Source organism: Salmo salar, chromosome ssa09, assembly GCF_905237065.1.
Source record: "Salmo salar chromosome ssa09, Ssal_v3.1, whole genome shotgun sequence".
In the NCBI taxonomy this organism is placed as follows: domain Eukaryota; kingdom Metazoa; phylum Chordata; class Actinopteri; order Salmoniformes; family Salmonidae; genus Salmo; species Salmo salar.
Genome location: NC_059450.1, coordinates 29,952,844 through 29,977,735, shown reverse-complemented (window position 1 = coordinate 29,977,735; position 24,892 = coordinate 29,952,844). Strand labels below are relative to the sequence as shown.

Here is a 24,892-nt window from a genome sequence, read left to right as displayed (position 1 = left end):
TTTGCCTGCACTAGGAGTCAATCTGCTCTTAATAAACATGCTTTAGAATAATGACATATAACTGTTGTATTTATAGCATATTCATATTCAATGGCATTATTAGGATTAAGCAAAAGTGTTATGGGAAATTACTTATCTTGCCATTTTCAACAATATTTGATCAAATTCTGTAGCCTATCAATAAGGGTATGTATCCTAACCTGGAGGTCAATGTGCTTTTGCTAGTTTATTAAACACATCGTATTCCTAAATGACAGTCATTTCATTTGCAGAAACAGTCTACGAGAGTTTACGCAACTCAGTATCACAGAGAAAACGTATTGAAAAATCACGAACCATATCTTAATTGCACGGTCAGTGTTTTTTTGTGATACATAAGTCAATGTAATATGGATGGATAATGACACGTTTTATGACATCTGATCCAATTTTGCAAATCCTGAAGCACTAGGCTAGATGTAGTCTAACGATCGGCTATAAAGGAGAACATGTAAAGTGTGTGAGCGACTTATAATAATTAACTCGACATTAGTAATATTACTGGATAGCCTCATTAACGCTCGCGCGTCACCCCACCTCCCCACTGTCGGTGCTGATTGGACAGGGCTTGGCCACAAACTGACTTTACAAAAAAAACTGAAGGCGACACCAAAGATAAAAAAACAATGCAAGCTCATTGATGTGACAGAGTCCTCCGTCCCTCTCTCCTGTCAGCAGTCACCTCGCCCGTGCGCCTTTCATCTGAAAGGGACCGCGAGCGCTCCTTCACTTCAAAGTGGACTCGGGAACCGTTCCATTCCGGCGTAAAGATGCCCAGAGGATTTTTAGTGAAGAGGAGCAAACGCGGCTCAGCGGCTTCTTACAGAACGCGTAACGACGACAATTTAATGCCAAAAGCGGACCTGCCTGTGAATGCACCGGAGAGGCCAACCGGTGTGCCAATTGCGTGCCCAATTGTGCCGTTATCCGAGGACGGTACATTTGAAGAACCATGGACCTGTGCCCCGGCTGAAGCGGACCAGGCGCAGCTGCCAGAGAGCGCAGACAATGTGGAGATTAGAGAGGACTTTGGGAAATACCCACCACACCATCCCCGCACTGAGCCGGACCACGACGGATCTCCGGGGCGGGCTGACCTCTCCTATAGCCCGATAAAACCAGTTGGCGCTGTAGTGGAAAAATCGTCCCTTGACCGGTGTATGAGTTCACCAACAGTGACAGAGCCGTACGCAATGAGCACGCCCGTGTCTTCAATACAGAGACTTCTTCTAAATCACGCGCCCGTTGGACACTCTGATATGAAATTCGACCCACCTGTGCACCTCTACCAGTCTTTCCATCATGCTATGAAACGCACGTACATGGAGCAGGAGCGCAAGATCAAGCCAGCAGCCAAAAAGCCTAAAGTAATCCGGAAACTCAGCTTCGAGGACGAAATCTCCACCTCACCCGTGCTTGGGCTGAGAATTAAGAAGGAGACCCCCGAATTTAAAGCAGCTACAGCATCTTCTGCTAATAAGAAACCGCTGGGAGAATTCATCTGCCAGCTCTGCAAGGAGGAATACAATGACCCGTTCTCTCTCGCACAACACAAGTGCTCCAGAATTGTGCGCGTAGAGTACCGCTGTCCCGAGTGCGACAAAGTTTTCAGCTGTCCTGCCAACCTGGCCTCTCATCGTAGGTGGCATAAGCCTCGTCCGGTAAACCACAGAGAGGCACAGAGCGCCAAAAAGTCACAGCCGGAGGCACGGCTGCATGAGAGGACTTTCGTGGAAGGGAAAGAGAACGCGAGCGAGTTGAGAGTTAACAATCAGCACCACGTCTCTCTGGACAGCTCCTCGTGTCAGCGGGCCGTCACCGTGGACAGCTCCCACAGACAAGAGCAGCTGCGCATGAGGGCACAGGAGAGCCCGCCGCCCTTCGATCCGCGCTACCGGGACCCAGATAAAAGTATGGACCTGCACATCAGAGCGGGTGACAGCCCAGGCATAATGCATTGTCCGGAGACTACCGACGTAGCACTGCCCACCTCTTCCTTCTTAAAGACCTCCGGGACAGTAGAGGAGATTTACGAATGTCACTATTGCAGCAAGAAGTTCCGAAGACAAGCCTATCTGAGGAAACATCTTGCGGCGCATGAGACAATCAAAGCCTCGACCTATAACCAGATAGAGAGTGGGCAAATCACGTTTCCCTGTCACTTGTGCGGTGTCCATTTCCCATCCACTGAAATTTGGGACAAGCACAGAGTTTGGCATGCAATGAGAGATGACATTCTGATGAATCCAGGGAAGATTGCGGGTAGACCAGACTTGGTAAGACCAGAATTAATAAGACCAGACCTCACACTGGGAGACCAACAGATATTCACCTGTAAGCACTGCCCATCTACCTTCTTCAGTTCTCCCGGGCTTACCAGGCATACCAACAAGTCTCACCCCACAGAGATGCGGCAGGTGATGCTTCTACCGATGGCAGTCAGACCCGACTGCTAGTAGCCTAGTCTAGGCTGATGTAGGCAAGTCTAGGCCAGGGTTTCCCAAACTCAGTCCTGGGGTCACGTTTTGTTTTTTTGCCCTAGCACTACACAGCTGATTCAAATAATCAAAACATGATGAGTTGGTTATTTGAATCAGCTGTGTAGTGCTAGGGCAAAATACAAAATGTGGGGGGGGGGCAGGACCGAGTTTGGAAAACCCTGGTCTAGGCTACAGACTTACTGAAATGCTGAAACCCTTGAAAAACAAGTGGATGAATTAAATACCTATGAAAGTATGAATGTGTTATTTTTACTACATGTGTGGTTGTACTGTAACTTATTATACTACCTGATCAGGTCAAAAACAATACTAGCATTTTCTATTTTCATGAGAAGAGAACGTTTTTTTTGCAATGACAGATTACAGCACACTAATAGCTGAATAGAGCCACATTGTAACACGTGCTTTTGGCCTATATTCACTAATGTACATTATTGATTGATTTACAGTGTTATGATTGTTAAAACATTTAACAGTAAAAATGGGCATATCAAAAGTTTCAAATATTTTAGAGCTGTCATTTTAAGCATGTAATGAAAATGAGAGGGTGACCCTGTGAATATTACAAGAGTATCAGACCTCACTGCCTTTATCTTAATGTAGTTCCTATGGAAATTGAATGTGCTTGTTCAGTATAGATGTGGAATTTATTTCTAAACCAGCAAGGCTATCAATATGTATTTTCATACAGAAAATCAAGTTTACCTGTTAGAGTATAAAACTGTTTGAGTAAAAAAAAAAAAAATATATATATATATATATATATATATATATATATTTATTCTCTGAAATGCACTTGCTAAAAAAAATGCCTTCATGATGATGATTGTGTTACAATTATGATGTTGTATTTTGATATGTAGTGAACAACATTTACATTGATTGTCAATAAACACAAGTCTATGTGCATACCAGTGATGGCCACTATACAGTATTTTACGATATTGTCTAGGATTGGGCAGTATCCAGATTTTCATATCATCATACTGTTCTTCTCTAATCCCGGGATTTACGGTATTATCGGTTTAATACACAATGGGGCGCTAAAAAGTAGGAAAAAAACCCCCGTTGGGCATCATTACCAGAATGCTAACAAAATTAGCACAAGTAATAGAGGAATTTCCATAGAGACTGCTAGGTAAATAGGCTTACGAGTGCAAATGAAAGTAAACTAATTGCAAAGACAGGCAATCCAGCTCAGAAAGTTATACATATATAGGTAGTAGCTACCGAATTTCCTTTTTGGTGAGTTTGGATATTTACAAGAAAATGTGAATGAGAGACATTGTGCAAATGAACAAAGTTTGGATGCATGCTTGTCTGAAGGAAGAACAGAACTGGATCTGGAGCAGCATGTGTACATGCTGTGTCTATATGGAGTCTGAAGAAGCTAGGGCTTGGAGAAGAGGGTGGAGGAGCAGTCTAAATGAAGCCTTAACTGAGGAGAAAATAACACAAGGAAATCAAGATGGCAGTGGCAGCTGTACAGATAACTCATCCAAAGTGCTTTGACTTCTCAAACAAGGCAAAAAGCTACCACTATATGATATTATTATTATTAATTTAGTCACTTACTTAGCTAACTAGCAAGTTAAAACAAATACACAGCTCGACTCACCTGCTCCTGCTTTCTCCCCTGGTGTTATTGACAAACAAACGTTACTGGCGCAACGGTTCTGGGGAACTACTGTAAGCTTCATAATGTAAAATGTGACCGGTGAAATTAAGAACGCTTTCTACTTTATCTCCTAACATATTGCGCAAGTTGACTGCAGGTATTTACTTAAACATTTGCTACAAATACAGTATTAAAATTGATTGAACAACTTCAAATAAATACACTGCTCAAAAAAATAAAGGGAACACTTAAACAACACATCCTAGATCTGAATGAAATAAATAATCTTATTAAATACTTTTTTCTTTACATAGTTGAATGTGCTGACAACAAAATCACACAAAAATAATCAATGGAAATCCAATTTATCAACCCATGGAGGTCTGGATTTGGAGTCACACTCAAAATGAAAGTGGAAAACCACACTACAGGCTGATCCAACTTTGATGTAATGTCCTTAAAACAAGTCAAAATGAGGCTCAGTAGTGTGTGTGGCCTCCGCGTGCCTGTATGACCTCCCTACAACGCCTGGGCATGCTCCTGATGAGGTGGCGGATGGTCTCCTGAGGGATCTCCTCCCAGACCTGGACTAAAGCATCCGCCAACTCCTGGACAGTCTGTGGTGCAACGTGGCATTGGTGGATGGAGCGAGACATGATGTCCCAGATGTGCTCAATTGGATTCAGGTCTGGGGAACGGGCGGGCCAGTCCATAGCATCAATGCCTTCCTCTTGCAGGAACTGCTGACACACTCCAGCCACATGAGGTCTAGCATTGTCTTGCATTAGGAGGAACCCAGGGCCAACCGCACCAGCATATGGTCTCACAAGGGGTCTGAGGATCTCATCTCGGTACCTAATGGCAGTCAGGCTACCTCTGGCGAGCACATGGAGGGCTGTGCGGCCCCCCAAAGAAATGCCACCCCACACCATGACTGACCCACCGCCAAACCGGTCATGCTGGAGGATGTTGCAGGCAGCAGAATGTTCTCCACGGCGTCTCCAGACTCTGTCACGTCTGTTACGTGCTCAGTGTGAACCTGCTTTCATCTGTGAAGAGCACAGGGCGCCAGTGGCGCATTTGCCAATCTTGGTGTTCTCTGGCAAATGCCAAACGTCCTGCACAGTGTTGGGCTGTAAGCACAACCCCCACCTGTGGACGTCGGGCCCTCATACCACCCTCATGGAGTCTGTTTCTGACCGTTTGAGCAGACACATGCACATTTGTGGCCTGCTGGAGGTCATTTTTCAGGGCTCTGGCAGTGCTTCTCCTGCTCCTCCTTGCACAAAGGCGGAGGTAGCGGTCCTGCTGCTGGGTTGTTGCCCTCCTACGGCCTCCTCCACGTCTCCTGATGTACTGGCCTGTCTCCTGGTAGTGCCTCCATGCTCTGGACACTACGCTGACAGACACAGCAAACCTTCTTGCCACAGCTCGCATTGATCTGCCATCCTGGATGAGCTGCACTACCTGAGCCACTCGTGTGGGTTGTAGACTCCGTCTCATGCTACCACTAGAGTGAAAGCACCGCCAGCATTCAAAAGTGACCAAAACATCAGCCAGGAAGCATAGGAACTGAGAAGTGGTCTGTGGTCACCACCTGCAGAACCACTCCTTTATTGGGGGTGTCTTGCTAATTGCCTATAATTTCCACCTGTTGTCTATTCCATTTGCACAACAGCATGTGAAATGTATTGTCAATCAGTGTTGCTTCCTAAGTGGACAGTTTGATTTCACAGAAGTGTGATTGAATTGGAGTTACATTGTGTTGTTTAAGTGTTCCCTTTATTTTTTTGAGCAGTGTAGTTTGAAAGGTATTGATGGTATTGAAAAACAACCCCGTGGCTGTTTCCAAATACCCCGGTATACCCCCCAATCCAAATATTGTCGCATAGATGTTCAAAGAACAAGCTGGTGGTAAGAATGTTTTATTGTCAAATTCCATTCCACAGCCACTCTCCTCCTGGAACAACCATTACAAATGTGTAGATACTACAAGTTTGACAATACTATTTTAATTGTGTGTGTGTGTGTGTGTGTTGTGTAGCTGTTATATCAACACATGCAATTAGTACTGGCATCATGCAGCATTTGGTCAGTAGTAACATACAGTATAAACTCACTTTACAGTATGCACAGGTTTCAGTCACTTCTGAGTGCAGGGAGAGAGCTAACCAATCTCATCCAATCTCCTCAGCCTCAAGTAAGGATGCAGCACGATTTTCTCGCTCTCTCTGGCAAGTTTTTAGTTCTCATCCTCTGCCATTTAAAAAAATAAATAAAAATAAAATAAATCGGAACTGACCTCACTCATATATTCAAACATAACACAAAAATAACGTGGATTTGACCTTAAGACACGGTAGCAGTTTTTAAAAGATATAACAGTTCAACCGAAAGGTCCAAAACAGGCATTTACAGTCCCTTTCCTCTCTGGTAGAGAACCTGTAGCTGAAAGCAAATAATGATACAAACATTTTAAATGCAGGGTTTGCTCTGTGCTAGTGTGTCTTATAGATGGACACAGAGTTGGGAACTGGAGTGAAGACCTGCTTGATGCTCTTGTCTTTCCATCTTAATTTGTGTTGTTGCACAAACAGACACTGAACCGTAACAGAAATGACTTTGTTCTAGCTGTGGATAAAGCTACAGTACAGCTTTATTTGTATTGGCCAACTTCAGCAGGAAAGCTTTGTGAAAAGGTCCAACGCAGCAGACCTCTCATATGAAATAAGCAGATTTGATCACACCTTCAACTGTTGGTCTACGTGACGTAAGGGTAATATAGGTTTGGTATTTTTTGGCAGCTATATTCAAATATGTACATAGTTCAGGTATTGTCCTCAACACTATATTTATACCACAGCATTGTTGAATACTCAGATATGATTGGCTAGAAGGGCATACTAGAATGGGCATTAAAGCAGATAATGGGACAGTTGGAAAAGATATCGGACACCTTGCAATCATGACACAATATGCGCCTTATTACATTCTAAATCACTACACATTTATGAATGAAAACATCACGGGACCTAGACTAGTAACAAGAGCCAACATATTTACAACTGACAGTGAAACAAAGTAGCTACTTTACAAAGATTAGCCTACACCTAGTTACAAGCCTAAAACATGGAGAAAAGATGGAGGAATTATGACATTTAATTTTTTTATAAAGTCGAACAGTTGTCCTAAGCCCGAATGGTGGAAATAAAGTCCCTTTATCAATAAAAAAAGAAAACGCACAGAGAGCCGACAGTTACGGACGTGACGCTCACCAAAATTGAAGTGGAGCGACATGAAGAAAAACAATTAATGCGAAAAACAATAAAATGGGCAGTTAAAACAGAAAATGATTGGCTCAAGGAGAATAAGGACATTTGACAGCTACCGGCCAGAAGAGCTAAACAATATCCTTCGTGCCTTTTTTGATTCTGTCAGCGCAACAAATGGACAGGAGTACTCGGTATCTAATTTTGTGTAGCCGGGATAAATCGTGCAATGCGGCACAACATCATGACCAATGACAGCTTCAAAACAAGCAAGGACGTCTTCAAGTCCCTTGTGAAGAGGTATAGGAGATCGGGGAAAGTCGTCAGCACCATATCGACTGCTGACCTCCAGCTGCTACGAGAGTCCCCTGCGGTTTCCCCCGACACAGCTACAGGTCTGGTGAGGAAGGTCTGGCTGGATATCCAGCTGTATCTCGCTAAGCGTGGGGCGAGAGGGAAATCGAGACCTGAGACCTTCCTCTTTCCAGGTTAAGACGGACGAGGATGTAGTGGAGTCGGCCACCTCCGTCTCTTCCACAATGCAGAGACGAAAAACCACCAACAGGTGAACGAGCCGAATGAGGAGAACCACAAAGGGTTAATATTTACTTTGCCCGGCAACCCAAACCGCCCACGGGCAAGTTTGAAAACATACCTCTCCAAGTGTCCCCCGGACGCTACATCCCTTTACCGCCACCCACGGCGGTCCCCACAAGTTGAACAAAGAAGGACATTTGGTAGGCTACTCTAAGAGTCGATGGGGGTACACTACCTCGGCAACCTGTTACCGTGTCTCAGCGAATAGGCCGGGTTGTCAATGCGCTACCAGAACCACAGCCTCCGGAGCACAGCCGTGGAGCTGCTATCAAATGCCGATCTGGTGTACATACAAATTATAAGTGTAACCAGGCACAGGTGCGAGAGCAGTTTGAGGAGCTACTGGGCGCCTTCTGTGACAGAGAGGAAGCGGTGGAATCACCTCCTCTCATCCGAGGTAGAGAGCCCACAAAGCCCCACCACAAGCAGCAGTAACAACAACAATACAAACAGATGGAAATGGTACCAAGCGAGTGAGTCATTCGGCTTGCCCCGCGGCTTGAAGATGTCCCATTTCACCATTAACGGCAGCATCCAATTAAATTTTAACAAGTAGCTGGCAAGACAGCTAGCTCCGAAGAACCTAACAAGCTGGTTAACCCCTGACATCAAAACAACTTATTGCATTATTTTAATCTTAATTTTTTTATTTAGGCTGTCTTGGTGTTTCTATAAAAAAACGTTTCATATTGATTCGTTTTTTGATGCCATTATAATATTGAAAAATGGAAAAAAGCACTTGCACATCTGAATTATTTTCTGGTGTTGGAAACAATCCAATAACTTCAAAGGAAATATATATGCACACTGCCTTTATATAGATTAAATATGTATTTTTAAGCCATTAAATATATAGCTAAACCTTAGCTTTTTTAGCCTACAAACCGTGCTGTCAAATAGTCCCACATGTGCAATCACGGGATGAACTAGCTATGCTACATGACGAGAGAAGAACGTTGCCAGCCTGCATAGTGATCGAACTACAGTAACGAGATATAGTACTAATCGAACGAACGACTGGGTCGCGTCTCTGGCAACCACAAGATGAGAAAGTATAAATTAACTTGTAAAAATATAAAACAAAACCATGTTATTTCTACAGGTAAACGTGTGCTTTAGTATTGTTTTCTTTGGCAACTGTGGTATGAGTGGGATAGACGCTGACGTTCTGTACATTTCCCTGGATCCATTATTTCCAAGGTAACATACATAACGTTTGCGTTCATCCCTTACATATAATATATTCATCATGAGTGGAAAAAAAGGGGTGGTTCAATACAACACATTGTATATGAACAAAACAACCTAATCTGCAACGTTCTTTATCAGGTGAAAACCAAATTTACAATCATAATAAAAATGTTATGTGACCCCTAAAAAGGCAAACAGTAGTGAATATTACACTCAGAATGTCAATCAGTTCCACAGTTTAGTGTGAAAATCCAAACAAAATGTAACAAGAAATGCTTCACATCAACCAAACAATTTCCATCTTACAACTCTATAGACAAACTTATTTCAACCTCAAAACGTGTATCTCCTTATCATCAAACACTAGCCAACATTGCTTCAGTCCAAGCATAACGAAAGTGGCAACTCTTCTCTATATACAGAGTATAGTACAAATATATAAATGTCTCATGGTGGACACAGTGACCAAATATGAAAAATACGATTTTCCTTACTTTGTGTTTCTTTGTTCTTTCTTACAAACTCAAGTTCTTACAATCACTTTCCTAGTGGGTCAGAGGCCTGGAAAGCCAGGGGGATGGGATACTAGATATGGATCACTCTGCTCAGGGACAACAACAGCTACAACCACAGCAGAGATAACACTCTAGCTCCTCATCTCAGTCAAATATCAAGTGATTTCAACCATCAACAATCCTAATCACATTGAAAATACACATCTGTCATGTTGCCTTTACGCTTTCTGTACACAACAGAACCGATGCTGCTTCTTAAATATATCTATCTATATCTAAATACATTATATTTTGCTCTCTTTCCACATTTCTCTGGAGTGCAAAGTTTGCGGTGGTGAGCATAGTTAGAATACCTTGCCCAAGAGACATGTTAATTCTGTTGGAGCTTTGCTAGCACAAGCTCAGTCCTGGGGGACCTAGGCCCGGATCTGTTCAAGGGCCTAATCCTGCATCTTGGAAGGGTTGTACAGTAGGGGAGATGCGGAGTCTGACCATGCAGGGCAGGTGTGTCCATGTCCATGTAGTTGGAGTACATAACATGCAATGCATCGCTGTTAGCAGGTAAAGGCTGGTAGTTGCAGTGTAGTGCAGTCCTAGCTGTACGGTACAGAGAGAGAGAGAGTCAGTCTCTTCGTCTGAAGGCTGTGAACTCTCGCTGGGTGTGGCGTGGAGGGTCAGCGGAGGGAAAGTCCGATCAGGTCTTGTTGGCCGAGCCGGAGGAGCGTCGGAGCTTCATGGACATACGGCTCTTGCTAGTATGAGGGGACATTGGCAAGGCTAACTGGTCGGCCCCGTCTAGAAGCGCTGCTGCTGGACTTTCTCCCTGCTGACTCTCGAGGCATGAGCCTGTGGAAGGAGGGAGGGGGGGAAAGGGAAGGAGAGCACAGGCGTTAGAGCCCCCCCCCCGTTGCCTGTAGCCCACTACTGTGACAGTCAATGGTAAAACAGTAATGTAGAAGGCAGGGCTAGCTGCTGCCCCCCCACCCCACCCCCTACAGACAGACTGGGTCCTACTCCTCCAGTCTACAACCTGCCTTCCTGAGGTTAGTCCCCAGCTCATATTAGTCTTTATGGAAGGGGAGGGGAAGGTCAGTACATGCACTTTGATTTGTACTGCAGTGGTAAAGGTGTTGCATCTCTCTGAAAGTAATTGTATTATAATAAATGTTGACACATTTTAGTATAGTTATGGGTAGCTTTCTTTAGCTGTAACGTATCGAGGCATCAATGTTCATGAAATAAATCTAAACAACTAATCCCAAAAGGTATGATGGTGGTGGTACTATAAAACACAACTGAAATCTAGAACGTCAGAGAATAATAAAACAGGAAACTAAAGGAGGAGGAAACAGGGTAAGAAGGAACAGAGAGAAAAAAGGTACTTTGCCGTGTTAATGTTTTAGCATACCATTCACAGCTAGCGTGAAAGACCTTCCGTTTCAAGTCTTTGCCCTTTACCTTGCTGAGCCCAATGTTTTCTAGTGGAGTTTTGGGAAGGAGCTGAAATATCAAGCTCTCTTTGGTAGGAAAGGTGACAAGCCACAAAGCCACAGGTGAGAGAAAGGGGAGGAGAGAAAGAGAGGGGAGGGGAAGAGAGGAAAGGGGAGAAGAGGGGAGGAGAGAAGAAGAAAAAGAGGGGAGTAGAGGAAATGGGAGGAGAGGAGGAGGAGAAGAGAGGAAAAAGAAGAGTAGGAGAGGGGAGGGTAATGGAGGGGAGTAGAGGAGAGGAGGAAATGGGAGGGGAGGAGAGGAAGAAGAAGAGGGGGAGAGGGGAGGGTAATGGAGGGGAGTAGAGAGGAGGAAATGGGAGGGGAGGAGAGGAAGAAGAAGAGGGGAGAGGGGAGGGTAATGGAGGGGAGTAGAGGAGAGGAGGAAATGGGAGGGGAGGAGAGGAAGAAGAAGAAGAGGGGGAGAGGGGAGGGTAATGGAGGGGAGTAGAGGAGAGGAGGAAATGGGAGGGGAGGAGAGGAAGAAGAAGAGGGGGAGAGGGGAGGGTAATGGAGGGGAGTAGAGGAGAGGAGGAAATGGGAGGGGAGGAGAGGAAGAAGAAGAAGAGGGGGAGAGGGGAGGGTAATGGAGGGGAGTAGAGGAGAGGAGGAAATGGGAGGGGAGGAGAGGAAGAAGAAGAAGAGGGGGAGAGGGGAGGGTAATGGAGGGGAGTAGAGGAGAGGAAGAAGAAGAGGGGGAGAGGGGAGGGTAATGGAGGGGAGTAGAGAGGAGGAAATGGGAGGGGAGGAGAGGAAGAAGAGGATACAACAGGATAAAGGAGGTCAGTAGCGCAGAAGAAGGAAAATGGGACAGGAGAGAGGAGGAAGAAATGAAGGATTAGGCAGGGAAGGAGCGGTACAGCGGGGTAGAGCGAGCAAGGAAACGATTGGAAAAAAGCAAAAAGAAGACAAAGACAACAGGAGAGAGAAAAGGAGAGAAGAGATAAGAGGTGTGAGCAGTGACAAGGCTAAGAGGGAATCAATAGAAGATGCGCACAGAACAGACGGAAGCACCATCTAAACACATCATCATACACACTCAATACACAGTCAGGTCTCTCACACACACACACACACACACACACACACACACACACACACACACACACACACACACACACACACACACACACACACACACACACACACACACACACACACACACACACACACACACACACTTAACAGTCCGGACACAAATGCAGACCTGGCACATTAATGCAATGATTCCACTTACTTACCGACATTTACACTGTTACTTTAAATATTGATCTTCAGGGCCATAGTTATCATCTATAGTTACATACCTTGTGTGTGTCTATGCCATCCATGAATACAGAGTGCAACTGTACTGTGCTCTGACTGGACTCATAAAAGACTTAACTGACAAAAAAAATATACTGAACATTCCAGATGTACTGAACACACCAAGGAGGTAAAGAACCCGTGTTACAATAAGTTAGTGCTCAGGAACACACAGAGGAAGATTCTGGTTAGAACAAACCAAATCATCTAGAGTGTTAGTGAAAAGGCTTGGGCCTGTCCGGCCTGCTATAGTGGAAGCACGCAAGGACTGAGGTTCACGTTAATGTTAGATAGACGTCCAACTGACAACATGATGGAGCAGATACAAGAAACAGGGAAAAAGTGAGAAGCAGATTTGGTCAGTGGAGAGAGAGAGACATACAGTGACACACAGAGAGGTATCGTGAGAAGTAGAGTGGTCATAACATTGTTACAAGTCAATCAGAAGGAAGCGGCAGCAGAGGCAGCCTCAGTTTGTTAGCTGTGGGGTTTCCAGGAGTCTTACCTTTAGATTTACACAAGTGATAGATTATGATCTACAGGGGGAAACATAAGACAAAGGAAAATAAAACAAAAAATAAAATTCTATTAAAATTAAAATGGCAAAAAAAGAAATAAAATGAAAATAACAACAAAAAAGAAGCATAACAGAAATATGATCATTTGCGGTTTGGAGGAGCAGAGAGTCCGTGGTGGACTGGTGTTATCAACACGGGCAATAATTCATCTTAACAAGGTTTTGGGGCTGAAGAACACTAATCATTTCATTCTGTACTAGGAGAACTAAAGTTTGGTAAAGCACAGGTCAGTGCTACTATAATTACATGACTACATTACCATAATAATATCAGGTATTTTTCTCATTATGTGGAGAAAAGAACAGGCACGCATCTTTTTAGAAATCAAAGGGTCGCAAATTCAAACTGTCGAAAAGCAACGTCTGATGGACAGATTCAAAATTCAAAAAGGCACTCGCACATCTGAGCTATCTTTGTTGCAGGTGCATGGTAACAGCTGAATAACATGAGAAAAAAGAAGAAACCCGCACACACTTATTAAGCTTTACATATCGGCCTCAAGGCCTTCGTCAGAGCTTTTGTGAGTATTTTTAATTTGCACTTTTATGGAGACATTGCTCCACCCACATCCGTTCAATGCATCGCATGGGGTTGGAGTCGAGGGAAAATAAAACACGTGTTACCAAATATAACAATGCACATTTCATAAGTATTCTAATAAAGTGTGTACATAAAACGTATTAAACCCGCCTGTAAAACCATAATGAGGACATCAACATGTCAAGTAAGTTTTCATAAATCATTGGGTACAGTGCAATAAATGTACAGATTCCAAATATTTGTAGATATATACAGTATCAGTCAAAAGTTTGAAGACACCTATTCATTCAAGGGTTTTTCTTTACTTTGACTGTTTTCTACATTGTAGAATAAACTATGAAATAACACATATGGGATCATGTAGTAACAAAAAAGTTATGTTAAACAAATCAAAATATATTTTAGATTCTTCAAAGTAGCCACCCTTTGCCTTGACAGCTTTGCACACTTTTGACATTCTCTCAACCAGCTTCATGAGGAATGCTTTTCCAACAGTCTTGAAGGAGTTCCCACATATGCTGAGCACTTATTCCTGCTTTTCATTCACTCTGCGGTCCAACTCATCCCAAACCATCTCAATTGGGTTGAGGTCGGGTGATTGTGGTATTTGGTATTTTTGGAATTTTATTAGGATCCCCATTAGCTGTTGCAAAAGCATGACATAATACAGAACACCAATAGACAATTACAGCACAAGGACAGAAGTACATACATTTTGGAGGCCAGGTCATCTGTTGCAGCACTCCATCACTCTCCTTCTTTGTCAAATAGCCCTTACACAGCCTGGAGGTGTGTTGGGTCATTGTCCTGTTGAAAAACAAATGATAGTCCCACTAAGCGCCAACCAGATGGGATGGCATATCGCTGCAGAATGCTGTGGTAGCCATGCTGGTTAAGTGTGCCTTGAATTATAAATAAATCACAGACAGTGTCACCAGTAAAGCACCCACACACCATAACACCTCCTCCATGCTTCACGGTGGGAACCACACATGCAAAGATCATCCGTTCACCTACTCTGCGTCTCACAAAGACATGGCGGTTGGAACCAAAAATCTCAACTCTTCTTCATATTGGTGTTCTTTTGTAGTGGTTTCTTTGCAGCAATTCGACCATGAAGGCCTGGTTCACGCAGTCTCCTCTGAACAGTTGATGTTGAGATGTGTCTGTTACTTGAACTCTGTGAAGCATTTATTTCAGCTGCAATTTCTGAGGCCGGTAACTAACTTATCCTCTACAGCAGAAGTAACTCTGGGTCTTCCTTTCCTGTGGCGGTCCTCATGAGAGCTAGTTTCATCATAGCGCTTGATGGTTTTTGCAACTGCACTTGAAGAAACATTCACATTTTTTGAAAATGTCCAGATTGACTGACCTTCATGTCTTAAAGTAATGATGGACTGTTGTTTCTCTTTGCTTATTTGAGCTGTTCTTGCCATAATATGGACTTGGTCTTTTACCAAATAGGGCTACCTTCTGTATACCACCCCTACCTTGTCACAACACAACACAACTGATTGGCTCAAACTCATTAACCTCTTGGGGCTAGGTGGGACGCTAGCGTGCCACCTGTGGTGCACTCCATCAACAGCAGGTGCATTTCAAGAGCGGCAAATTTGAATCCAAATAAATGTCAAAATTCAAATTTTTCAAAAATACAACTATGTTACACCATTTGAAAGATAAACATCTCCTTAATCTAACCACGTTTTACGATTTCAAAAAGGTTTTACGGCGAAAGCATAAATTTAGAGTATGTTAGGACAGTACATTTACAAGAGTTGTGTGTAATGTTTTGTCAAGTCAAAGACAGGGTCACCAAAACCATAAAACCAGCTAAAATGATACACTAACCTTTTACAATCTCCATCAGATGACACTCCTAGGACATTATGTTAGACAATGCATGCATTTTTAGTTCTATCAAGTTCATATTTATATACAAAAACAGCGTTTTACTATGGCATTGATGTTGAGGAAATCGTTTCCCTCCAATAACCGGCAGTCAAGTCAGCGTCAGAAATTAAATAATTAAAATTAGAAAACATTGTTAAAATATTATATTGTCATTTAAAGAATTATAGATTTACATCTTTTGAACGCAATCAACTTGCCAGATTTAAAAATAACCTTACTGGGAAATCACACTTTGCAATAATCTGAGCACTGTGCCCAGAAAAATACGCGTTGCGATACAGACTAGACGTCATGTTGGGGAGATCTAAAATCGAAAATACTATGTAAATAATCCATTACCTTTGATTCTCTTCATCAGATGTCACTTCCAGGTATCACAGGTCCATAACGAATGTAGTTTTGTTCAAAAAAGCTCATCATTTATGTCCAAAAATCTCCGTCTCGTTAGCACATGATGTAAGCCAGCCGGACTTCTCGTCATGAACGAGGGGAAAAAATATATTTCCGTTCGTTCAAACATGTCAAACGTTGTATAGCATAAATCATTAGGGCCTTTTTAACCAGAACATGAATAATATTCAAGGTGGACGAATGCATAGCCTTTTATAACGTATTGGAACGAGGGTACCCAACATGAAGTAGCGCGCCAGGTGTCTAATGGGACATCACCGTTCCATGGCTCTTGTTCGGTCAGATCTCCCTCCAGAAGACTCAAAACACTTTGTAAAGGCTGGTGACATCTAGTGGAAGCAATAGGAAGTGCCAAAATATTCCTAAACCCCTGTGTCTTTCAATGGGATAGCTTTAAAGTCAATACAACACATCAGGTATCCACTTCCTGTCAGAAAATGTCTCAGGGTTTTGCCTGCCAAATGAGTTCTGTTATACTCACAGACACCATTCAAACAGTTTTGGAAACTTTAGAGTGTTTTCTATCCATATATAATAAGTATATGCATATTCTAGTTACTGGGTAGGATTAGTAACCAGATTAAATCGGGTACATTTTTTTTATCCAGACGTGCAAATGCTGCCCCCTAGACCCAACAGGTTAAGAAGGAAAGAAATTCCACAAATGAACTTAAAATATATTTTAATTTGTTTAACACTTTTTTGGTTACTACATGATTCCATGTGTGTTATTTCATAGTTTTGATGTCTTCACTATTATTCTACAATGTAGAAAATAGTAAAAATACAGAAAAACTGGAATGAGTAGGTGTGTCCTGACCTTTTCCTGGTACTGGGTATATTTTTAAGTGTATTTATTTTATTCTCTTACTGTAATTTACTGCTTTATGAGCACACATCATCTTCCACCTGTGACTAACATTACAAATATGAGAACAGAGAGAGAACAGTTCTGTGTCCCAGTATAGTAATCACCTTAAAGATTAGGTTGACTAGTCTTCTGGCTGGGTGACCCTTTCATTTTCTGCATGCGTGTACTGTAGTCTGTAGCCACTGAGCAGAGACAATGAGGCTGGAGAGAGAATCAATGTGATGTGAGACCATGGGAAGACCAAAAATGCCCTGGGCCTGGCAGAGCACTTATCACCCCAGGAGAGAGAGGGGGAGACACGTGGCTAACTGTTCTATCTAGGGGAAACACTGTATTCAGCGTGTATTTTACAATACTTAAAAAATACTGTGGAAGTGTATAGAAGACAGAACTAGTGCGTTTAAGGTTATTATGGCAAGTAGCGTGGTTAAGGTTATTATGGCAAGTAGCGTGGCTAAGGTTATTATGGCAAGTAGCGTGGCTAAGGTTATTATGGCAAGTAGCGTGGTTAAGGTTATTATGGCAAGTAGCGTGGTTAAGGTTATTATGGCAAGTAGCGTGGTTAAGGTTATTATGGCAAGTAGCGTGGCTAAGGTTATTATGGCAAGTAGCGTGGCTAAGGTTATTATGGCAAGTAGCATGGCTAAGGTTATTATGACAAGTAGCATGGTTAAGGTTATTATAGCAAGTAGCGTGGTTAAGGTTATTATAGCAAGTAGCGTGGTTAAGGTTATTATAGCAAGTAGCGTTGTTAAGGTTATTATGGCAACTAGTGTGGTTAAGGTTATTATGGCAACTAGTGTGGTTAAGGTTATTATGGCAACTAGTGTGGTTAAGGTTATTATGGCAACTAGTGTGGTTAAGGTTATTATGGCAACTAGTGTGGTTAAGGTTATTATGGCAACTAGTGTGGTTAAGGTTATTATGGCAACTAGTGTGGCTAAGGTTATTATGGCAACTAGTGTGGCTAAGGTTATTATGGCAACTAGTGTGGTTAAGGTTATTATGGCAACTAGTGTGGTTAAGGTTATTATGGCAACTAGTGTGGTTAAGGTTATTATGGCAACTAGTGTGGTTAAGGTTATTATGGCAAGGGAAGGAGATTTTAGAGGCCAACACCTCCTAACTAAAACACTGAAGAACTTGGAGAAACTTAGGGATAATTTCCCAATTAGTGCCAACTAATGCTACAAAATTGCACTACAGATATGGCAAGAAATCCTAGTTAAATCCTAGTAGTTTTTGCTCTCCAAAACCATTGCCCCATTGTGGACATGCTTTGTTTGTAAAGCTGGTCCAGAACTGAGAACTGTCCAGTGGAGTGTGATGGTGCCTCTCTGGACTGCAGTATATGAGAGATGTGAGATGGACTGGCTGTGAATGGCTAGAAACAGACAGACTGAGTATACAGTGATCTTACCTGGGTCTGACGGGAGGTGGTGGTAGGGGGCGGGGCAAAAGACCCTTGCTGCATAGTCCTCGAAGGTGGTTGGCTCCAGGTGGTGATGTACGATGGTCTCCAGGTAACGCGCTCTCTCCTCGTAGCTGGGCCAAAGGTCAAGGGTCAAAGGTCATTCAGCATGAGAGACAGAACACATAAGGATCACAGGACCTCTCTCAAATGGAGATAAAAAAATCTAATAGAAATTAGAGACTCGGAGGAAAAAACAACGCCCTTTGGGACGGCATTACCTGGTGCAGCACTGTACCCACCTACCTACTCTACAGTCTAGATCAAATCTCAGCCTCTCATCTATTACACCCCCCGTCTCTCTCTTTCCTCTGTCAACCAAATAAGTCTCCCTAATCAGAGACTCTCAGGCCATAATGACAACTATCCACTGCCATTAGGCGCTCCTAGGTAAAAAGAGACGAAAGACACACAACCATCTCCGTCCGACCCATAATATCAAAAGTGTATTAGGAACCTATCATTGGCTTTTGAATATCATGACATTTGGCAACAGTGGCCTTTTTACTGTCTCTATTATCCAGTTAAGTAAAAATGATGGTATTCTGTTAATGGATTGGATTGGATTAGAGTTGGGATGTTGCATATGGGTTTTCCACATGAATACGGCAGGCAGAGAGGAGAGAAGCGGAGAGAGAGAGGGACAGAGAAGCAGACAGAGAGAGTATAGGAGAAAGCGAGAGAAAGCAATGGAGAGAGAGAAAGGGGAGTGGATATTTTGGGAGCAGCCCTGTGCGCTGTGTATCTAGGGGTGAGGAGCTGCTTGGCGTGAGCTGACACGAGGAACAACAGCCAAACAGACTCTTTCTCACACACAAGGAAGTGTAAGAGGCTGCACAGCAGGGGGAGAACAGCACTCCAGTGGATCTGCCGCCTGCCCTTTCCTGTTTCCCAGCACCCCACTTCCTGCTCGCTGTTAGAGCTACCAGAAATGCTGCTCAGACAGGGTGATGGCTGTGAGAAGCAGAGAGTGTGTGTGTTGTGTGAGACAGTAACTGTGTGTGTGTGTCACAGTAATAATGATCAAGTTAATGAACGTCTGTCAGCAGGCACCAGAGCAGACTCCTTAAAACCTCTCCCATTTCATGCCACTTGCAGAGAAAAAAGACGCCCCACACGCCTCCACACAGAGAGACAACATGTCACACTGACACCAGGGCACAAACACTGGGAGGAAAACAACATCAATAACCAATCACCTCTCTTGATGGATGTTGGAGACGGAGTTAGAGTCAATGAGTGCCTCATCAAGCCAACAGGTTTTCTACCATTTACCTGTTCCATTTAATTCAAACATCTCACAAGAACATACGTCTGAGTCTTGATATCAGTATCTCAGCCTTTCACTACACCCATGTTACTGTGTGAGGTTCCAACCCAATAACAGAGCCTGGCAGTGTTTCTTATGGACCGATAGGTGTACAGTATCAGTACTGTATATCAGCCTTATTCACTGCACACATGTAAGTCACTGTGTGAGGTGCTGTGTTTGGCGGCCCTCTAGGTAGGTCAACAGACACGTCTGGTCAGACCAGGGCAGCTGTGTCTGACATCAGCTTGGAGAGGAGAAGTGAGGAGCAGCTCCACTGCTGTGTTATTTAATGGTAATCATCATTTCAGCCTCCTTATCCTTTCTTTTCCATCTTGTTCTCGCTCTCCCCCTGTCCCTGCCCTGCGTGATGCGTTGCTAATGCCACCCTGTCAGCACGACAACTAATCCCGTCGCACTGTTGACTTGAGATGCTCTTTTGTGCATCCGTAAAAAAAAAACGAGGTGAAGGAAAAAAAAATATTTTTTCAACCATCAAATAGGCCCTGGCCTCAGCTCCGTCTGCTAATATACTGGAATTGAATTTTTGATGTGTATTTCTTTTAACAGCTTGTTAAAGAAGAAAAGTGTCTTTAGGTTTCTCTCTCCAGCCTTACAGCCTCTCGAGTGGGGATAGGAGCAGTAGAGAGGAGAGAGGGGGAAGGAGAGGGGCCTTTTGTGTATTACCAGAAACTAATTTTCCCTGTGGATGAAAGGGAAAAAGAGAAAATGCTCCTGCCCCCCCCACCAAGCTTTTCATTGTCACTGTGCTCAACTCCCGGCTCTCGGAGGAAAGAGGACAAATTGCCAGTGAAGAGACACCAGAAACGAGCTTGTTAGCACATTATGGGTGGTGGAGGGTGTGTGTTTGCGTGTGTGGCGGAGGCTGTGTGTCTCAATGTGTGTGTGTGTTGGATGGTGTCTGTCTGTGTGTGTGTGTTGGATAGTGTCTGTCTGTCTGTGTGAAGGGGACCATGGTGAGCTACAGGAACAGTTCCCTGGCGTCGTGTTAATTCAGCACACAGAACATACTGCTGCTGATAGCCTCCAAATGTATGGCTTTTCTCCTTTCCATGTGCCCAACCTCCCTCCTTCCCTCCCTCCCTGTGCACTTCAGTCAGAGCTCACAGAGAGAACACAGGCCCAACATTGACCTGTGCACTTCAGTCAGAGCTCACAGAGAACACAGGCCCAACATCAACCTGTGCACTTCAGTCAGAGCTCACAGAGAGAACCCAGGCCCAACATCAACCTGTACACTTCAGAGCTCACAGAGAGAACCCAGGCCCAACATCAACCTGTACACTTCAGAGCTCACACACAATGACATGGATGAGGACAAGGATGACAGGAAAGGAGGAGATAAAGCAGACAATATGAATGTACTGTACAGAGAGCACATATCAGGCTTTTGTGCCCAGTGAGTCAAATAGCATTTCCTTTTTTAAACACGCCACAATTGAAAACAGTATGGCGCCCTGGTAATTACAACTGCAAATGAGAGGGGAGAGGTGTACACCTAGCTAGGGGATCAAACTGACACCTACAGGATGTCACACACATCCCCCCCCCCTCGTTTTTTAAAATTGTACACTTGCTCATTCCCCCTTCACATCAATTTCTATTATTGGAACCTAACAGTCCTCTGTGGGGTGTTGCATTGCTGGCATCTTCAAAAAGAAAACACAGTAAGAATGTGGAGAGCCCGGAAGAGCCTACTGTTCTAATGTGAGACGAGAGCAGAGCATAGCATAGCTACAGAGAGAAAGAGTGAGGACATGTTTCAATAACTGTCCCTCTACACTGCTTCAACGCAGCTCTGCAATCTGCCAGTCAGGCCCCACTACCAAACAGAGAGCCAATCTGCCAGTCAGGCCCCACTACCAAACAGAGAGCCAATCTGCCAGTCAGGCCCCACTACCTAACAGAGAGCCAATCTGCCAGTCAGGCCCCACTACCAAACAGAGAGCCAATCTGCCAGTCAGGCCCCACTACCTAACAGAGAGCCAATCTGCCAGTCAGGCCCCACTACCAAACAGAGAGCCAATCTGCCAGTCTGGCCCCACTAAAAAAACAGAGAGCCAATATGGACACGATCATCAACCCAGTTAGAACGGGAGAATACACATTACATTCAATATATCCTGACAATTTTGCCCATCCACTGCAGCATCCGATGCATGCATAACTGATATTATTCAAGAAACAATGTGTATATGGTTCATTTAAAATGATCATAAACAGCTGTACATATCACAGTGTGGGCCTTTATGTGGAGGTCAGGGGTTTTGACACAACACTTCTCCAGCCCTTTGAAATAACCCCAGATCAGACACGACTAGCATCAGTCAACAGACCAGCGACTACAAGAATCCCAGGGCTCCACATCGCTCATCTCACAGCCCAAGAATGATCAAATTGAATTTTGATGAAAATATGGGGCAGCAGAAACGGACCCAATATCAGTGATTCTAACTGGTAGTGTTCGTACAGCTACCTGCTTTATTCTGCACCACAGGGCAATGGGAGAGAGAACAGAGCAGAGAGAAAGAAAGAGAGGGAGAGAAAAAACATCACATAATTGAATTTGACGAGTTTTACAGACTATGATTACAGAAATCTATGTGCGCCCTGAAGTGCAGGGTAATCGGTTTATTCCCCCATCTGATGGCTGCGATATAGAGGATCTAACAGTGATTTTATTACTGTGAGGAGGACGGAGGGAGCTGCGGCTGACTGCCATAGCCCTCCTTGTCATTACAGCCAATGTCCCCCTCGCTTCCTCCATTGCCAGCCCCCAGATAGGAGGAGAAATAGCCCAGCTAATGCTCCTCCGCCTGGGGCCACACAGTCACAGATCTGGGGCCCTCTGGAGTCAGATCCACTCCTATTAATCTCCTACCAAACCGAATTGGAGGGCTGCCTATGAAATATGGCTCCCAGACTTGAAGCCCTGATTTATCTCTCGACCATTCTGCCCCCCCCTCCCCCGCCGCCCCAGGGGATGGAGAGATGGTGCTCACTGCTCACACTGCCTGCTGACACAAATTCAACATTTACTTCATGTTTAAAGGCGAAGCGGGGGGAGTGCTAATGTTATCACGGGCAGGAGGAAACATACATGGGAATAATGATTCATGAATTAGAGGAGGGAAGTTTACATGCATACTGCTCTGACGCTGAAGGACATTAATTCATTAGGAGATGAATCAACAAGTTTGAAGACGTTACATACAGTTGAAGTCAGAAGTTTACATACACCTTAGCCAAATACATTTAAACTCAGTTTTTCACAATTCCTGACATTTAATCCTAGTAACAATTCCCTGTCTTAGGTCAGTTAGGATCACCACTTTATTTTAAGAATGTGAAATGTCAGAATAATAGTAGAGAGAATGATTTAGTTCAGCTTTTATTTCTTTCATCACACTCCCAGTGGGTCAGAAGTTTACATACACTCAATTAGTATTTGGTAGCATTGCCTTTAAATTGTTTAACTTGGGTCAAACGTTTCGGGTAGCCTTCCACAAGCTTCCCACAATAAGTTAGGTGAATTTCGGCCCATTCCTCCTGACAGAGCTGGTGTAACTGAGTCAGGTTTGCAGCTTGGCTCTCTCGCACAAGCTTTTTCAGTTCTGCCCACACATTTTCTATTGGATTGAGGTCAGGGCTTTGTGATGGCCCCTCCAATACCTTGACTTTGTTGTCCTTAAGCCATTTTGCCACAACTTTGGAAGTATGCTTGGGGTCATTGTCCATTTGGAAGTTTTAACTTCCTGACTGATGTCTTGAGATGTTGCTTCAATATATTCAAATAATTTTCCTGCCTCATGATGCCATCTATTTTGTGAAGTGAACCAGTCCCTCCTGCAGCAAAGCACCCCCACAACATGATGATGCCACCCCCGTGCTTCACGGTTGGAATGGTGTTCTTCAGCTTGCAAGCATTCCCTTTTTTCCTCCAAACATAACGATGGTCATTATGGCCAAACAGTTCTATTTTTGTTTCATCAGACCAGAGGACAGTTCTCCAAAAAGTACAATCTTTGTACCCATGTGCAGTTGCAAACTGTAGTCTGGCTTTTTGATGCCGGTTTTGGAGCTGTGGCTTCTCGGCCTTTCAGGTTATGTCGATATAGGAATCGTTTTACTGTGGATATAGATACTTTTGTACCTGTTTCCTCCAGCATTTTCACAAGGTCCTTTGCTGTTGTTCTGGGATTGATTTGCACTTTTCGCACCAAAGTACGTTCATCTCTAGGAGACAGAACGTGTCTCCTTCCTGAGCGGTATGCCAGCTGCGTGGTCCCATGGTGTTTATACTTACGCACTATTGTTTGTACAGATGAACGTGGTACCTTCAGGCGTTTGGAAATTGCCCCCAAGGCTGAACCAGACTTGTGGAGGTCTACAATTTAGCTTTTGAGGTCTTGGCTGATTTCTTTAGATTTTCCCATGAAGTCAAGCAAAGAGGCACTGAGTTTGAAGGTAGGCGTTGAAATACATCCACACGTACACCTACAATTGACTCAAATTATGTCAATTAGCCTATCAGAAGCTTCTAAAGCCATGACATTTTCTGGAATTTTCCAAACTGTTTAAAGACACAGTCAACTTAGCTTATGTAAACTTCTGACCCACTGGAATTGTGATACCGTGAATTACAAGTGAAATAATCTGTCTGTAAACAATTGTTGTAAAAATTACTTGTGTCATGCACAAAGTAGATGTCCTAACCGACTTGACAAAACTATAGTTTGTTAACAACAAATTTGTGGAGTGGTTGAAAAACAAGTTTTAATGACACCAACCTAAGTGTATGTAAACTTCCGACTTCAACTGTATACACTGTTATCAGCTGTATAAATAGGCATAAATACGGCATTAGGAAAATAATTATGCATAGGAAAAGAATGTGTTCGTCAATGCATCTTGATTTCATTTTACATTACAACGCAATTAGATTGATAACTAGATCTACTATTTCTTAACTAAATTGAATTGACTGCTTTATGAGAGAGCACGGCAGTAGAGTGATATATCTGAATTAGTGTACAGCTGATGTCTGTGCTAAAGAAATACATCTGAATCATCAGCATCACAGTGGTCAGGAGGACAGAGCAGCTAGGGTCAGAGCCAGTTAGAACAAACAGAGAGAAGAAGAGTGGGAGAGCGAGATTAGTGGTGAGCCCGCCTCCCCTTTTCTTTCTTTACTCCCACCTTCTTTGACAGGATACAATTAGCTAAGCACCCCCCCCCCGTCTCTCTCTCACACA

At 43.6% G+C, this 24,892-nt stretch overlaps 2 protein-coding genes across 2 annotated transcripts in view; one reads left to right on the top strand and one right to left on the bottom strand.

Annotated features, from left to right (window-relative positions):
- Positions 1-624: 624 nt before the first annotated feature.
- Positions 625-2,606, top strand: LOC106611217 (insulinoma-associated protein 2-like). The gene has a single exon (XM_014211194.2). The coding sequence runs from the start codon at positions 810-812 to the stop codon at positions 2,493-2,495; it is 1,686 nt and encodes a 561-aa protein (XP_014066669.2). The 5' UTR covers positions 625-809; the 3' UTR covers positions 2,496-2,606.
- Positions 2,607-10,216: 7,610 nt separating this feature from the next.
- LOC106611173 (ral GTPase-activating protein subunit alpha-1-like) overlaps positions 10,217-24,892 on the bottom strand; it is a 123,605-nt gene continuing 108,929 nt past the window's right edge. The window contains 2 exon segments of the mRNA XM_014211096.2: positions 10,217-11,247; positions 18,257-18,381. Of these exon segments, the coding sequence (XP_014066571.2) occupies positions 11,033-11,247; positions 18,257-18,381 (340 nt within the window). The 3' untranslated portion in view covers positions 10,217-11,032.